The 17,135-nt window shown below is 39.9% G+C and overlaps 1 protein-coding gene across 3 annotated transcripts in view; it reads left to right on the top strand.

Annotated features, from left to right (window-relative positions):
• The window catches only part of LOC115036652 (anoctamin-4), a 40,944-nt gene that overhangs the window by 3,888 nt on the left and 19,921 nt on the right, over positions 1–17,135 (top strand). For all 3 annotated transcript variants that reach the window (XM_029494916.1, XM_029494915.1, XM_029494914.1), the window contains exons 2-6: positions 307–381; positions 8,816–9,040; positions 14,613–14,813; positions 15,807–15,955; positions 16,045–16,194. In XM_029494916.1, coding sequence (XP_029350776.1) covers positions 307–381; positions 8,816–9,040; positions 14,613–14,813; positions 15,807–15,955; positions 16,045–16,194 — 800 coding nt within the window. The remainder of the gene's footprint in view (positions 1–306; positions 382–8,815; positions 9,041–14,612; positions 14,814–15,806; positions 15,956–16,044; positions 16,195–17,135) is intronic.

Below are 17,135 nucleotides of genomic sequence, written 5' to 3'. Positions count from 1 at the left end.
TGTCTTTTTGCTCCCTGTCAGCTAACGGTGTACGATAGCATTGATAAATTACGCTTGTGGGTATAAAAACCCAAAGATTGTTCAGATATGACATTAGTGCCACTTCAGCTTTGATGATGTTTACGTACAGTCTCCACAAATCGCTGATGGAGGCAGCACAACCGTCTCCCAAAGTTCTGCCTATTTCACCCAAATAACTAGTGAAATTGATAATGTGACCTGCATTTTTTTTGCCAGATTAGCATAATTTCAGTGTAAATTGTTTTGGATGAATTTACCTCTAGGTTATCTCTGCTCCTTTTACAGACCGTGAGCCCAGCAGCAGCAGCTATAATGCCTCTTCAGGAACCTTTTACAGCTGCGTTAGCCAAATCACTATTGGTAAGTGAACCGGGCTTTTTTTTTTTTTTAGGTAATGTTTATAATTATTGAAATACTGAAATTATAGCTGCTATGATGAATTTTTTATGTCTTTATATCAAATATTTATGTTAGTTGGCTAATAATTGCATATATCATGTTTTCCTGACTCCATCTGAGTTAAAGCAGGGTGTCTTGAAAAGTTATAAATTTTTACACAAATCTTGTGGAAAGACTGACAGAATTCTGAAGTTAGACTTGACTTAACCCAAAGGGATCACAAGGCAGTGGGCATGAGTCATTCTCATAAAGAGCACATTGTGACACATGACTGAACTGTGTGTAATGGTCTGTAAACAGGAAAGCACCATTATCAGCTCAGTCAAACAAGAGGGAGTAGTTCGGATGCTTCAGATCGATGTTGGAAAGGACACGGATGGAATACATACAACCTTCTCTTAAGCAAGGCTGATATTTAACATTGAATATTGATATTGAAATGATTTTGTTGCGCATATCATTAGCACATGCTTTTCATGCTGCAGGGGGACCTTTTGTTGCTGCACGTACAGCCTTATTGTCGTTCCTGTCCATTCCCTCTTAAGGAATTTAATAGTAGCATTTTCATTTATGCACACAAGATGGGCTCAGTCCAGGCTATTATGATCTGCAGTTCCCAGATGGTGGAACAAGATACGAAATGCTATGAGGGCAGAGGCTTCCCTCTATCTTTAGGAATAACAAGACTTCCATCTTAACACCTCCAACACCCTAAATGAAAATAATCCACACTTACTTTTAACTTCATTACTTGTTCTCCTTGCACTTATTAAACATACATAGTGCTCCTTGCTTACACCTACTGTACTGAAGTGTTGTTTCTAACTTATCGGGACTGTTTCCTAAAAAAGGCATTTTTAAAAGTGGATAGGATGGTTAATCAATAATGCCGCTGTGTATATTTAGATTTTTTTCCTTTAACTATTGCTTTCACAATGCCACTATATCTACGACTGGGCAACCTCTGGTTGTTTCTAAAACACCACAGGGCCGAGTTAATGAGGATCACCCCAGAACTCACACATCCATGCATAAAGCCGTCTATGGCTGCAGAAGAAAGCTGCATGAACTCTGATAAAAGAGGCAGTGCCAGCTTGGGCTAAAAACTAGACATTTTAAAAATCTGCATATGTGGATTTTGAATGAGGTGAATAAACCATTTCTGTGACCAACCCAAAACTCTGCCACAGACTATATATAAAAATGTATATAGCTGTCAGTAATGAAGAGTGCTTTTGAAGCTCAGTGTGAGCTGCTTTGCCCTTGGCATCTTGGTAGTGTCTAACCCCACCTAACCTTTGGCTTAATGGCCAGGCAGGTGGTGTTTGTGGCAAAAAAATTAAAATTATGTATAAATTTAAGTCTTCATAAAAATTTACAAAGGCAAGTAAGCTACATATAGTAATGTACTACATAACTCTCTCTCTTGCTCTCACACACACACACACACACACACACACACACATATGTAGAGGCAGTTTTTTAAATGTATTATTAAGTAAAATGATTATGTAATGATTGTTCCTCTTCTGTAAAATTAGCATATATTTATTAGTGTGTAATATTTTATTGTAAAATAAATGCAAATAAATAAACAAAACTGAACACCAATATGCACAATAACATTTGTGCTACAATAACTGTGTTATTTTGCATGAATGGTGATCTTTCTGGGAGAGCCAGATTTGCTCACAAATAAAAAACATTTTTAGGTTTTCCTTGACATGTTTAATACTTTGTGTAGCTTCTTCATAACAATGTGCTGCTGATGAAGCGGTCTGAAATAACTTTACTGACTGTCACAACTGCTATCTCCTGACATTTGCAATATTCAGACTGCACTGTTTGGCTTAGTTTTTTTTTTTTTTTAATGACTACTGTGGCAGTATGTGGTTAGTGTGAGAGGATGGAAGCCTACTGGTGTGAGCTCAGGGTTCAGCTCGGATTGGTTGCCAGGCCTGGGGCCTTTCTTTGCAGCGCTTGCATGTTCCTCTCCTGCCTTCACCTGATGTGAGCTTGGATTGGCTCCAGCACCCCCCATGACCCAGAAACAGATAAACCCAGAAGATGAATGAATGAATGATGTGCTGAGGGAGAGTTTTGGACTGTTGAGACTCACTCTCTTGGTTTTACGAAGGGAAAGATCTATAGTCGTGTGCTGCACTGTGAGATCAAAAAGAGTCAGTGTGCCACCTGTGATTTAAAAGCCTCCGTTCCTCCGTTCTAATTGATTATAAGTGTCTTTTCATTCCATTCCATTTCTTTCCTATTCCTATCTCAGTGCTCAACGACTCGGGTTTTGCTGACTGTGCTTTTTAGTTTGTCAAGATGCTTGAGAATTTTTTTTTTTTTTTTCAGACATTTACTGACTTTGTGACACTGAAAATTTGAATGTAACATTAAGAATAAACACAATAAGACACTACTATACTCTGAAACAATTTTCAATATTCCCACTAGCTTGCACTGCGTCACGACGGTTTGTTTGGTTTCCCAGATGTCAACATGAATACAAAAGTTACAGGACAGCCGCAATGGAACTTAAACCACAACTATAGTCGCTTAACTCATCAATGTGTCACCAAAATATAGCCAATATTTTTACAAATTACAGGTAATGCAAAAAACCGTGGCGGAGGACAAAGGAAAATGAGGGAAATGATAGTTTAGTACAAGAACTAACAACTATTACTACCATCCAAAATTTTCTAAAATTTTTTGGTTAAAGCGAAGGTTATAAAGCCATTTTTAAACTGAAATTATGTAACAGTAACTCCTAAAATAATTGCAAGTGAGCACCGGTCCATCAATATTATTGTCCCTTATTGATGGATGGACTGCTGACTTTGGCTGCGACATAACTTTCATTGAGGCTTTGCACTTGTGCTACTCCTCTTCTCCTTCTAATTAATGGGATTAGTGCTTCTTAGCACTGGAAAGATTTACCAATGTCACTGGCAAGGATAGACTCCAAACAGAAGGAGCTTTGTGGTGACCTGTCCGACTTGAATTTTGAAAAACTGTGTGTGTCCCCTGAACAGTTTGTGTAAGCAGCATGTGCTGTGTAATTGTGTTTTGTCTCGTAAATCTCCCAGCAAAGCAGTGGAGGACAATATGGACTGTGTCATCCATAAAACCTTAAAAGACGCCACTATTGCATGTCTACATTCATTCAAACATACTGTATTATCAGCATCTGTATTAGTATTTGTTAGTCAACATATGCAATGACAGTATAGCAGTATATCTGAAATTTAAAATAAAATAAAAAAAACTAATATTGACTAGTGTATAATTGCAGGTGTTAAATTGGTCATCAGTAGTTGTGTTGCAGCTTCACGCTTAGTTTCATGCTTTCAGTCTGTCCCATCTTTAGCTGGCACTGGTACAGGCAGGTACATTTTGTCATTAATTTTTCAATTAATCTTTCACCTCGTACATTTACAGATATCAGACATTCTCAAGGCTTCAGCTCAGAAAGAACATCTTCCTCCTGTTTGTGCCATAAAACCATCCAGCATGGATTTTCCGTCTATTTCTCCATCAGTGGGGACAGCATGGCGACATAGGGGTTAGCGTTGTCCCAAAACAAGAACGTGGCGGGTTTGGTTCTCAGGCCTGGGGCCTTTTTGTGTGGGGTTGCCTGTTCTCCCCATGTATGTGTGGGTTTCCTCTCACTGTCCAAAGACAGTGTAAGCAAGGATTGGCTCCAGCATCCCCCTGCGACCCGGAAACAGATAAGTGGTTGAATGAATCAATCGGTGTTAAGTGAAAAAGAAAGTGATTTTCATATAAACTTACTGGCTTGTTTGATTTGGTTTTTTGCTCCTTTTAGACTGTACTCATTCAGTACATTTAATCTATCAGGATTGTATTTTACCACACTGACAACACATGTTCAGATATACTCATATTTACAGCCTACAGTAAACATTCATTTATCAGTTTTCCCCCATCATGTCATCCCTTCATGCACATGGAAGACCTCCACCAGCAGTGTTTATCTGATTACTGTTGACATTCAGCTCAGACTGGTCATAGAGCAGCATGTGTCCCAGATACCTGCACCTGCATTTTGTTTTCTCATCCATCTCAGGGCACCAGGAAATGGAGGTGCTACATATCTGGGCCTCACGCTCCTCAGAGAGCCACATGGGCACATTTTTCTGATGACTACGACATATATATTGCTTAGAACACACGATGTCTAAAGAGGCTGCCGTGTGTTTTGAAGGTCATTCGGATACATGCCAGGTGTAGATTACCACTTCTGCCCCTCCCGCCATTTCAGGTGACTTTCATGGGCTGTTGAGGTTGATATTGTTTAAAAAGAAAGAAAACAACAGTCATTCATTTGCTATTTTCCTGTTATGTTCCTACTTCATCAACTGCAGTAGCATCTGTGAGTGTGCTGTGTCCTGCTTGAGACTTTCTGTTTGCAGTTTAGACAGTTAAGACAGTTCATACTATTTCAATAGACGGTTTGTAAAAGTGGACATGGACCCTTGGTCTTTTAAATGAAACCACGGTTAAGAGTATTAAACCTTCATCCTACCTAAAGACCATCAGGAGGCAACTCCCATGATAGAAATAATCCAAATTTTATTGAAGTCTATGTGAACCGAGGTGGTCATGGCCCATTTACAAACTAGAGCCTTGGATGATGGCACATACTTGTTTATTGTGTAATCGTTTGTGATTTCTATTGGAGCAATTAAAAATTCAAAAAAGGGGGAAATCGCAACCAAGTAAAATTTGACCTGTGAGGTAGCAGTGATCTGATTGTTGTATAAAGATAGGCTTAAATAAATAGCTGAAGAGCTCAAAGGAATCATCCATTTCTATTGAGCAAAAAGTGTGATTAGTTAACAAATACTAGGAGTGGTTAATATCCTCAGAGAAAAATATGAATCACAACTTGTGGTCGGGACTCTGATTAGGATTAGGATGCAATATAGAGATATTTCTGCTCTGTTTTCTGCTAGCTTGTGCGAGACCCCTTTTTGGAGAATCCACAATACATAGGGTGTATTCAGTCTATGACGTTCCCCTATTTACAACTGAAAACATAATTAGGTATCATTAATCAGCAATGGTGCTGTAATTGTCTGTGGGGAAAATAAATTAACCAGTTTATTAAAAGTTTATTCCAGTCCTTCAGTGTACTCTGTGACTGTTGTTGTTTGCAGACGGTCACACAATAAAGAAAATTTGCTTATGTGTAATATCTGAGAGAGCTTTTGAATTTTTCTCGCCAAAAACTGTGTACTGTGTGTAGACAAGTACCCCTCAGGGAAAATAAAGACCTTCTTAGTGTCCTAGTTTTTGCAACTGCTGACTTGAGGACAAACAGTATTTCGGGGACACCCAGCCTCCCACTTTTACTCTCGATGGTGTGAACACCCCTTTATTCTTTTGGGGAATTCAAGGGTGTAGAAGAGCTGAAATCTATAGCTTAGATTTACCTCATCCCTCTGCCTCACCATTTATCTTCCAACTGAATGTGCAGAGTGAGACGTGTGCTCTGAGACTCAGAGACTTTCAGGCGTTCCTTCACTCTGCTATCGATCGGGTTGTGTGTGTTCATTGCTGATGTACCTTCTAAAATCTGCTGGGCTTTGTGTTTTACAGGAAACCAAGGGGTGGTGACGGGTTTGAGTGCGTTCCCTCGTTCCCTGATGTATTACATAACACGAATTTGCAAAAAATCTAAAGTTTCCAAACAAAACTTGTATGAAACAGTTTAGCAGATGTGTACATTCAGTGTATGTTCTATGTGAGTGTGTGTGTGTGTGTGTGTGTGTGTGTGCGCGCAATAATGTTTATTTAAGTTTAAGGCTTTATTTGTGTCCTTGAGTTGTGTACTTGCAGTATCCCAAATGCTTCTTTTCAAAGCAGGGGAATGTGTGATTGTGTCATTTTTGAGGTTACCTTATGACTGTCAAGCTTCTACTATAGTAATAATGAGAGGAAAAGAAAGAGTCACGCCATAAGTTGCATTTATATTGAAGTCACATTTTAAAATATATTTGTTAAACCTTGTTTTTTTTTCTTAACTATAACTATATAAGAGTCATTAAGGTCAGTATCTCAAGCTATCAGAGAAACATATTATATTATAACATATAATAAGGCTCAGCTCACAGCTGCTCTGTGAAAACCACACAGAACTGCTTTATTGAGTATTTCTACTGGCTTTAATCCCCTGGTCTGATTGTCATATAGAGGAGGAGAATCCATCTGCTGATAAACCCCCCCCGAACACCAGATTCATAATTTATCAGATTAACAATTGAAAGAGCACAAAGGTTAAAAATGTTTCATTAGAAAGCTGAGCAGCAGTCCCATCTCCAACACTCCCCTTGGATCAAATTATTCATGCATTAGTCTTGATAGATAGACAGGAGGATAGATACTTTATAAATCCTGAAGGAAATTTAAGGTGGCTAACAGAATCTCAGCTCAGTGCTATAGTACACACATGATAGTGGTGTCATTCTTCCTGTTTAACTTAAGGCAAAAAGTGATCAAGCATATTTCCCAAAATCTGTAACTATTTTGACATTTAAGGTATTTTAAACTTTTTTGAATAATAATCATCTTTATTTAAAGATAACTCACTTTAGCTAAAGTTACTTTAGCCTTACACCACTAGTCTTTTTGCCAACCATGGTTTGATGTTTGAAATACAATACTTTTATGACTTTAACTCTACAAGAAGTTTTATAAACATCTTTGGTGAAAGGAATTAAGGAAGGAAATGTCGACCTTATTACTTCTTCAACTGTCAGTGTGAATTAAAAAAGAACAAACTTGGTTCGACCATTCTGTTCTTATTATTGATTTTGAAGTTGAATACAATGTTAACAGATTATGGCACTGGGTCTCATTGTCAGCATGGAGTCTTCAAAATACTCAGTCAAAGTAACAGACACACCGATCCAAAAAAAGAGGAGGTGACCAAATGAAACAAATTTCATCCCAATAAATTTTTGTGCGAGCTAGAGGTAGAGCTACTTCAAACTGATGGGGCATTTTTGCAAACACAGGGGCCCCTGGCAGTCCCTGAACCCAGACTGACACATTTTTAATTCACTAGAGTACTATATTTAATGTAATTAAACACAGACAAAAGTTATTCATAATTAATTCTGTCTGAGAGCTTTTTGTCCTCCAAATTAAGGTGATGTCACCAAATGGTTTTACTCATGCAGTATTTCTAAAATTTAATATGTATATATTAAAGTACTCTTTAAAAGGTCAATAATGATCCTTTCTTGGCAAAGCCAATGAAGTGCTAAAGGGACAATTTCTTTGTAGTGGCATTGTCCCAAAATGCATGAAACTCGAGTTGTGTTAAAAACAAACAAAGCAAAAATTCAAACACTGGGAAGAAAGTATGGTGTGACGTAAAAGATATTTCACAGAGTTAGTTTACCACAGTTTGCTTCAGGGAAATGAATTAAAAACTTAGTTGGCAGCCAATTTGGTCTGTTCCTCTGCCAAAGGCCCTGAGTTCAGACACCTGCCAGCCCTCAGAGCAGGGCCAAGCTGTGTCACCGTGGTCTGAGGCCTCATGAAATAGAGGGAGAAGCCTGCTGAAGTGAAATAGAAGGCTGGAGGCAAAGCTAGCTGGTTCAGCAGTCCTCGTGAAGCCGATGGGGAAACCTGGCGCTTGCTCCTCTTCTGTCAACCATGGATAAAAGAATGGCGCTAAGGAGCTGTCATCTGATGAAAGCTCCAGTTACACAGCCTCTAAGCACTATCCACACACAACACAATTACTTAGTAATCAAATTTAATATAATAAAATTCATCATAGTTATTATGTAACAGCCTTTATGGAATAATGGAATTGTGTATTTCAATTGTATATATTGTGCGCTCTCTTCCACTCACCATATAACTGATGTCCTGCTGGCTGTTCTGTGTGAATGCTCAGTAATTTGCTTGGTAATACCTGACGGTAAAAGCATTTTCATGTATTTCCACCAGTAGAGGGCAACATTGCTGAAGAGATTGCAGTGATTCTTCAACTGATCATGGGTAACTTATCCATCAGCATTACAAAGGACAGTTCAGAGGTCAAAGGTTAAAGAGTCCTGAGAGCAGCTGCATATTTTTACCAATTATCTCGTACAGATGAAGTACAGAGTACTAAGAAGTACAGATTTCAAGTTAATCTAGAGCTGAAACAATGTATACACTAATAGACTGATCACTTATTCATGGTTTCAATCATTTTTGGAGCAAAAATTTAGGAGTTCACTGTTTTCTGTTCCTAAAATGATACTGTTTGAATTAATGTGATTTGTTTGGCCTTTGGATAGTTGAATAAAGCATTAAATGTTTAGTTCTTAAATAGTTTTCTCTTTTCTCATCATCTGTCTTACAGGGTTTGATTTTGGGGGTCAAGTGGCCATTGGGTTCTCACACTGGAATAGTCCTTTCCCAGCCAGCAGTCAGAACCTTCCCAGTCCAGACTGCGTTCACTCAGAAGCATCGGCCGTCCCACCTGTCAATGAGCACTTGGAGCCGGTTTCCTGCCCAGCATCGCTGTCCATCAGCCCACTGCCAACCTGCAGTGCAAGTCAGGAGACACTATGCGACAGCAGCACGAGTACGCACACTGCAGCTCAGTACATGACCATAGCTCTGAGCCTCTAGAAGCCGTCAGGCGGAGATATTACGCTCCAGGTTACTCCTACAGAAACGTGACAGGCTACAAAATATATTAAACCTAGGTCTATCTAAAATAACAATAATGGATGGATTTCTTCTATTCATAGATGGCCATTCAATTGAAAACCTGCTTCTTTCTCTGCACAAAAATCATTGTCATGCTAAAGGTCAAACCGATGCAAAGGTTCAGCAGTCTGAGTCAGACGAATCCACTATGTATTTCTAAATGACAGTGCTTTGGTATCTTTTGTGTGTTTCCTAATCTGCAATGTAAAGATTGTGTAAAAAACACTTAAAAGAAACTCAAGGAAAACTGAAGCCTGCTGACTGACCCCTACCAACTTATAGAAACAATAATCCTGTTTAGATATGTTCCTATGCTTCACATATACCTAAGTGTTTGTGTGTGTGTTATTGTGTGTCAGCCGTCTGTGTGTGCCCTTGAGCTTCCATCACAGACACACTCTGATACTGTGATCAGTGCCAACTGTCATTGTTTTAGGCTTCAGCAACACTGACACACCAGAGCTTTTTTCTGATTGGCCACTGTCAGAGCAGCTTGAACTCCGATTGGCTACAAGGGGAGACTGATTAGGAATGCTGAAGAGCAGCATGCGCCTCCTCTCTCGCTCTCTCTCTCTCACTCACTGTAAACATCCTGCTCGTGCTTGTGTTGTTTTTTTTTTTTCTCCCTTTAGAGAGGATTTGTCAGGGTTTTTTTTTTTTTTTGAGAGCTTGCCTGGTCTGAGCATCTTCACCATGACATATCCATCTGTGTGAGTGTGTGTTTGTGCGTGTTTGCGTGAATAGTGAGGCTGGATCGCCTGCTGTACTGATGAGGAGTGAAGAGTAAAAAGTGGGCATGCTGGTTTCCCTCGTGGGACGTCGTTTTTGCTTGTTTCCCTCAGCGAGGTCATTTGCAAGTTGGGTCTGGGGGGGAGGAGGAGGGGTGACCACTGCGTGCGGGTACGGGGAAGGGTCTTCTGGCTGTTTTGGCGTCTGCTGCGGTTCGGCTACGAAGCCCACCCTCCTCTCTCCCTCCCCCCCTCTGTCCCCTCTGAGGGGTGAAGCTGCTTCCTTACCTCTCTCCACCTTCACACGGTGAGTGGTTGTCAAGTTGTCTTGAAGCGGAGGTGCCTTGTTCTTCAGTGTGGATTTTTTTTTTTTTTTTTTGCTGCAGTGTTGTTTCTCCTGTGTTGTTGTGACCTAGTCACACTATTTTACGCTGTTTCATCTCTTTCACACAGTTCCTGTAAACATAGAAGCATTTGACCTTCACACACACACACACACACACACACACACACACACACACACAAACAGACCTGCTCTCTCTCTTTGTTTGTAAATGCTGATTTTTTTATTTATTTATTTATTTATTTTCACACAATCCTCTTCATCCTCCATGATGCATTAGTTGTCAGACACAGAAATGGGTCATTCCTCCATATGGAGTGTGTGTGAAAGTGTGCATACGCTTGGACTTTGTCACCAGTGAGAGGTCGGCGCCAAAGGGAGAACATACAACCCCCCTTCCCCACCCCCAACCCCTCCCCTGTGAGCACAGGGCATGATGGGAGCATCCATATGGAACGAGCAGTTCCTCCTCACAAGTGACACTGGATCCTATTGGCAACACATCACACACACACACACACATATACACATATCCCTTATCCATCCACTCCCATTCTTTCCTTCCATCCTTTCCATTCACTTTGGATGCAGTTGTGCTGCCTATAAAAACTTACCTTCATGTTCTGCCCAAACAGTCAAATATACTTAAGAAAGATCCATTTAAAGCTTTTCAATAGTTTGATTTTATGATCTAATTTAGGTCTGGTGCAGGGGGGACACAATCCCAGTCTTTTCAAATATGTATCTGGAACATTGACATAACAGGCATAGCCAGATATCTTTTGCATGCATTCCTTTTAATGAGCAACTTGCTCTGGATATTTGATTCTAAACTTATGGGTTGTTAGGTTTAAATTATTGATACTATATGCTGTTCTTGAAAAGAGAAGCAGGCTACTGAAACTGACATAATGGGATCTGCAGGATCATTTTACTGCTTAACACTCGTGATTTATTTATTTCTTTAACCCTTAAAAAAAAGAATGGAACACAAATATGTAATTTCTACATGTTCATGAGTCGTGTTCATGAATGTTGATCCCTGTCTGATGGATGTATAAAAAGTCCACAAACTATTCAGTGTTGTTTGTCTCTTTTAAAAACTCAATTGATTAAACAATCACAGATGTTTTTGTTAATTTCCATTTTAGAGCAGGCTATTCTCTGATGCCAGGAGCTATGTTGTTTATGAAGAACACTAGGGGGGAAATCATTCTGTGGGTTAATAGTTCTGCCTGTAGTGAAGCAGAAGTTAGTCAGTCAAGTTGATTTTGTGCTGGTAAATATTCAGACCGCCGTTGTAAAGGAGCAGCAGCAGCAGTTCTTATTAGCTACCATTAGCTCTCATTAGTCATTGTGTTGTTAGTTGTTCACTGGCTCCCACTTATAATCACAGTGGACCCTTTAAGCACAGCTTGTGAGCTGCATACATATTTTTCTGTGACTCACTAATGAAACACTGTAAGTTGCATTTCCTGGATTTTAAGAGAACAGCCATTTGTTTGCTGCCAAAGCTTCAGCACCATGTGAAATCAGTTGTGTCTTGGGTTACGGACGTATCGTCAGCTCATTAAAGTTTGATGGCCACATTGTTTGACAAGCCAATGTCTTGACACAGCAGCATGATGTAGGCTAATATGTAGTGATCTGGTCCTCTGAGAACCAATATTTATAGTTCTGGCTTGCTGTAATGAGACTGGGGGTGGAGTGCTGTGGGTACTGAGGAAATGGGGTCGGTGAGCGTCTTGAATACAGGGAGGTGAAGTTAACAAGCTGGAGCTCTTGATCCCAATAGTCATTATGTGTGTGTAAGAAGAATATTCTGCTTGTGCAGAGCCTGCTAATCACCAGTCATTTGCATACAGCAGATTAAACTGTGAGAGTCTCTTCATAATCTGGGGAAAAAAATGATATCAGTATTTACTGATTACCGCAGCTCCATCTTGAATAGCATAGTCCCAGCCAAGTGAAAAGTTCGTAACGCCTGCAAGTGATGAGAGAGGATGCTGAGCGCTGTTTATTTTGTCCCTTTCAGGAAATCCATCACATTTCTATTAGCTGCAGCCATAAACTCCAATGTTCCACAGCATTGACGCTGATAAAGCACGGAGATGCTCCCACAACCTCTATCTCGTTCCAACTGTACCGCTGCTCAGCAGAAAAATGGAGCTGAGTCACCTCTGCTGTCACAAATGAAAATTTCGCAAGCAGCCCTGTTGTTAGACAAGTTGTACCGCTCTCCAAAGGCCTGAAAGAAAGAGATACAGACCTATTTAAATAGAAGTGATTATAGCTGTTTTGCTAAGCTTTGAATCATTTCCTCCCTCAGGGGATACCATCTGGTTGACAAGTAGACCAAATTACTTTGTGTGTGCTCAGGTAGAATGCTAATTTTTTTCAAGGTCTGTCAAGGTTAATCTTTGTTGAGGAGGTAAAAGTTGCCGATCTGTCATTTTCTGTTTTTGCTTTCTTTTTTTGTCAGAGTTCCCTCCGTGATTTTCTACACTGTCTCACTCTCTATTCCTGCCTTTTCTTTTTGATCCAACAATTTCTGCTGTGATTTTGGTTTTTACGCTTGAGCAACAACCCAAATTTGCTGAAGTGTGACCAGCCCTAATCCAGGGTTGCCAACTTCATGCAATTTCAAGTGTATGGAAATGAACCACAATGCCAGCCAATCACAGACTGGGGAGGGGTAGAAGCAGCCTAATGGGCCCCCAATCATAGTAGTCAGACCATTAATTCCTTACATGTGTTGGCAGCTTCATACTTTTTTAAACCCTGATGGGTAATTGAGACCCAATATTAGCCCATGATTTAGTGTGCATACGCATAGATAAGTTCATGGCATCAAAATTCTACTCCAGCCTGGGACCCAAAGTTTGCAACCCTGTCTTAATGCTGTGACGATGGCCCAAGCTAGTAAAGACTCAACCCTCACGGACGCTCACACTAAGTCCAGGTGGTCTTAGGCTATCCCTCTGTGAATCCTTCTCCTTCTGTGCTCTGTGGAAGACCTCAACAGGTGGATGTTGTTGATGAGAAATGAGAAATGTCATAAAAAATTGCTATGAATTGCTATGAAGACTTTGGTTACAACTGCTTCAGTCCTTGTTTTTATATGAACAGTCAGTCAAATATCTTTCATAATGTGAAAAATGTTGCTTGAAGTGAAACAACTGCAGAGTATTGTTGTCGCATCATTCAGTTTATTGTGTTATTGTGTAGTGGTTAGTGTTTTAGATAAAAATTTTCTTGGCAGGCAGCTTTTTTTTTTTGCATGGTGGCCTTAAATAGGACAGTGTGCTCAATCAAAGAAAACATTACATACAAATAGCTCCAAAAAAGAGTGCTGAGGAAAGGAGGGTGTCCCTGTGGATCACTTGCTAAAGATTGTGATTGTAACATGAAGAGTCTGAGTTTCAGTCTGACCTGTTGCTTTGAAAAGGGGGGGGGGGTGGCGATGAATGATGGTTCATCACTTTTTAGTGTCCCTCTGTGAGTTTATTCCATTGCTTGTGTTGTCTCAAGTTGTAGTGCAGTTGAGCTCTCGGGCCCTAAGAATTACGAAAAAAAAGAAAAAAGGGTTAGCAACAACTCATAAATTTTAACTGCACCATGTACCAGATACTCAAAGTTAGTCATTTGCTGGTGAATATAGTAGTGCATATGGCTGCTGCAGCTATTCTCTTGGTTTACCGCTAAAGTTGTGAAATCAGGACTTGGTTACATCCAAATGTTGTATTGACTCTACCTTATACCTTAATCAAGGTATAAGATAGACTGAGAAAAGAGCTATTTATGAATGAATAATTACAGATAAAATGAATACATTACTTGTGATTGTCTTCACAAGTGAATGAATTCTTTTTTTTTTTTTTTTTTTTAAGCCATTAATGATGCTGTTTCCAGTCTTCGTCGTATCAGCGAGGTACTGGTCTGTTGCCGGCAACTAAGTAATTATCTATCATCAATACTTCTATAATAGCTGCCTCTGTGTTTATTTTGAGTGTGAGGGTTTAACATAATATTTTATTGTTGAATCAAAGCACACACGCGTACAGTTGAATGATCAGTATATGAATGGTGATCAATTACATGACCGATCAATTTTAATAGTACCTGAGTTGCTGATATAGCTGACATTCAGAACTCGCTGTCCCTGGCTCTGTTTTCAGTGATACTAAATAATATACTTTTTGATGTGTCTTTATTATAGCAAGTCATTGTTTAGACAACATGACAACTACAATGTAAATCTGGACATGTTGCTCCCTTCTTGCTGGCAAAATCTTTGCTTTCCTCTTCATTTCAAATTATGGTTAACATAACAAATCAAATTAGACTGAAGTTCTCTGTATCCTGAAATGCAGGTGTGAGCTTATTTCTACATGGGTCTGAGCCCCAGCGGCAGAGCCCCTACCTACGCAGAGTGCCGCTGCAGCCTTTGGCCTTTGGCTACCAGGCAGCGGAAAGACCTCTTGCCTACCCCAACTCTGGGGAAGAAGGCATTATGGAGGAATCCTCTGTTGAAACTCCAGAGTCCAGCACTCAAGACACTGCTCCTCCACCCGGTAAGACCCACCACCTGCCCAGACTGAAATATCTGTGTTCTCCTAGTCATTAATTATTTAATCTTTATACGTTCAGTGAAGAAGTCAGTCCTTTGGTGCTATTGGTACGCTGGCAGTACAACAGAATGTCAGAGCTGTGTATGTTGTAACATTACGTGTGAGCGCTGATTTAGAAATGGTTAGATTAAATCCAAAGTGTATCGGGTTTATTTTTTAATCTGTCGCTTTCTGTCTTGTGTAGAGCTGAGCAGATGCCTTGTGTTTTTCTGTCCAAATGGGGCCTGAGGCTAATGAAGCGACTATATTCACTCATTTGAAGTAGAATGCCTACAAAACCAGATTTTACTTATATCCTCTGTTGTTGCTCTGAAATGGTTCATTACCTCAGAAACAAATCAGCTCCCAATGCACTGGCGTAATGATTGTATGATGATGATTAAGAGTTGTTTTTTTTTTTTTTTTTACTGCATAGATAAAAAAAATGTTTACACAGGTTGAAATCAATCAAAAATTTTGCATTCGCACATTTGAAAATTCACTGTGCCAAAATGAATTAATGCCTGCTCCTACCCATCTGTCCCCAGCCCTCATAGCCAAAGTACTGTGTGAGTTTATTTGTTATATGCACATTCTGTAAGATTAACTGAGGATCTTTGTCAATGATGGCTTATGCTTTCTCACGGTCAGCATTCACTCACAGATACTTCAAAAGACTTGTCACATGTTTTACCTTGATCTGTTGGTTCTAATTGCATTTGATGTTAGTGATGTTAACTTTTCAGGCACAATTTCCAAATAAATGGGAGCTTTTTTCCTTTGGAATCTGTGCTATTTATTAATTCTCATAATGACTGTCCTCCGCAGTATCCTTATCTGTGTTGAAGTCATTTCAATAGATAGCGCAATAAAGGATTTTCTCAGTCACTGACCATTTAGCAAGGATTGTCATAATTTACACATTTATTGGCTTTTATCCATTCTGCTTGCCTCCAGCTGTGAAGGATGTTAATGTTCATCTAGAGAGGGAAAGGTCAGAGGGCATTAGCAGCCCATCCAGAGTTGATGACTCCACCCTGCTGAACCCGGAAACACACAGCAGCATCCTTGATGACAACACGAAGACCGAATCTAGGCTCCCAGAGGTAAATGGGGAAAACTCAGAGTCTTCACCCCCATGTTGTAAACTGGATAGTAGAACTTCCTCTTAAATTTGTGTACTCCACCTTGGCAGGGGAAAAGTAAATCCAGTGGGCTCTGCTTCAGCGATGGAAAGAGTCGTATTGACTACATCCTGGTGTACAGGAAGTCCAGCTCGCAGTCTGAGAAGAGGGAAGTGTTTGAGCGGAATATCCGTGCTGAGGGATTACAAATGGAAAAGGAGGTAAAAAACATTTGCACGAGCCTCATAAGTCTTTAAAGTTACAGGTAGACAGAAAAATCATCATGTTAGTACTGAAAAAAATTGTATTATTCATTAAAATCCAGACATCAGCCTTGCTAGTGTAGTGGTGAGTAGTCCTGCTTGGCATGCGGGAGACTGGGGTTTGATTCCCCGATGAGAAGCCCCAGCCACAAGGCCACCACTAGTAGTTGTGCCGGTCCCAAGCCTGGATAAATGGAAGGGTGTCAAGAAGGGCATCCAGCTGTAGCCAAATCAATCATTCAGGTCGCAGCAAATTGACTTGCTGTGGCAACCCCAAAAAAAGGAAAAAACTAAAATAAAAAATCCCGATGCCAACAACTCAACTGATGAATTAAACGCATTTTCAGGCAGCTTTGTCGCATACATATCTATACTGTCAACTTAATAGAGTGATGTGAATATATTAGTTGCTTTTTTACACATCTAGAAGATGAAAATTCGTAGGAAGTTGCATTTGTCCCCAAGCAAATATAAAGCCCCCCCCCCCCCCCCATTTTTTTATTTAGTGGTTGCTACGACTTTTCAAGGAAATTTTCAGGATTTTTTTGCCCGCTAAATGTCCACCAGCTAGCTGCTAGCTTGGATGCTTATCATTCAGTGCATCCAGTTTTTTTTTTGTTTGTTTGTTTGTTTGTTTTCTGGTTTTTGTTTTTTGTTTTTTTAAAAATTCCTAAAGCTTTAGCTGGAGACAATATTTACACAGTGGTACTGTAAGGCTTAGCCGACCCTGTCAAGTTTGTATTGTAACACCAAAGAAAATCCCCCATTCTTTTCTGACCTGCTGATTTGCCAATTTGAAACCTCCAGCCTCCATAATTTTTGCCCTCATGAAGCACATTTCTGCTAAGAAAAGGGAGGTTTTCTCACTCTGTCCGATAAAAAAATCAAATCAAAAACAA

This window comes from Echeneis naucrates, chromosome 23, assembly GCF_900963305.1.
Source record: "Echeneis naucrates chromosome 23, fEcheNa1.1, whole genome shotgun sequence".
Classification (NCBI taxonomy): domain Eukaryota; kingdom Metazoa; phylum Chordata; class Actinopteri; order Carangiformes; family Echeneidae; genus Echeneis; species Echeneis naucrates.
This window is presented reverse-complemented; position numbering and strand designations above follow the sequence as displayed.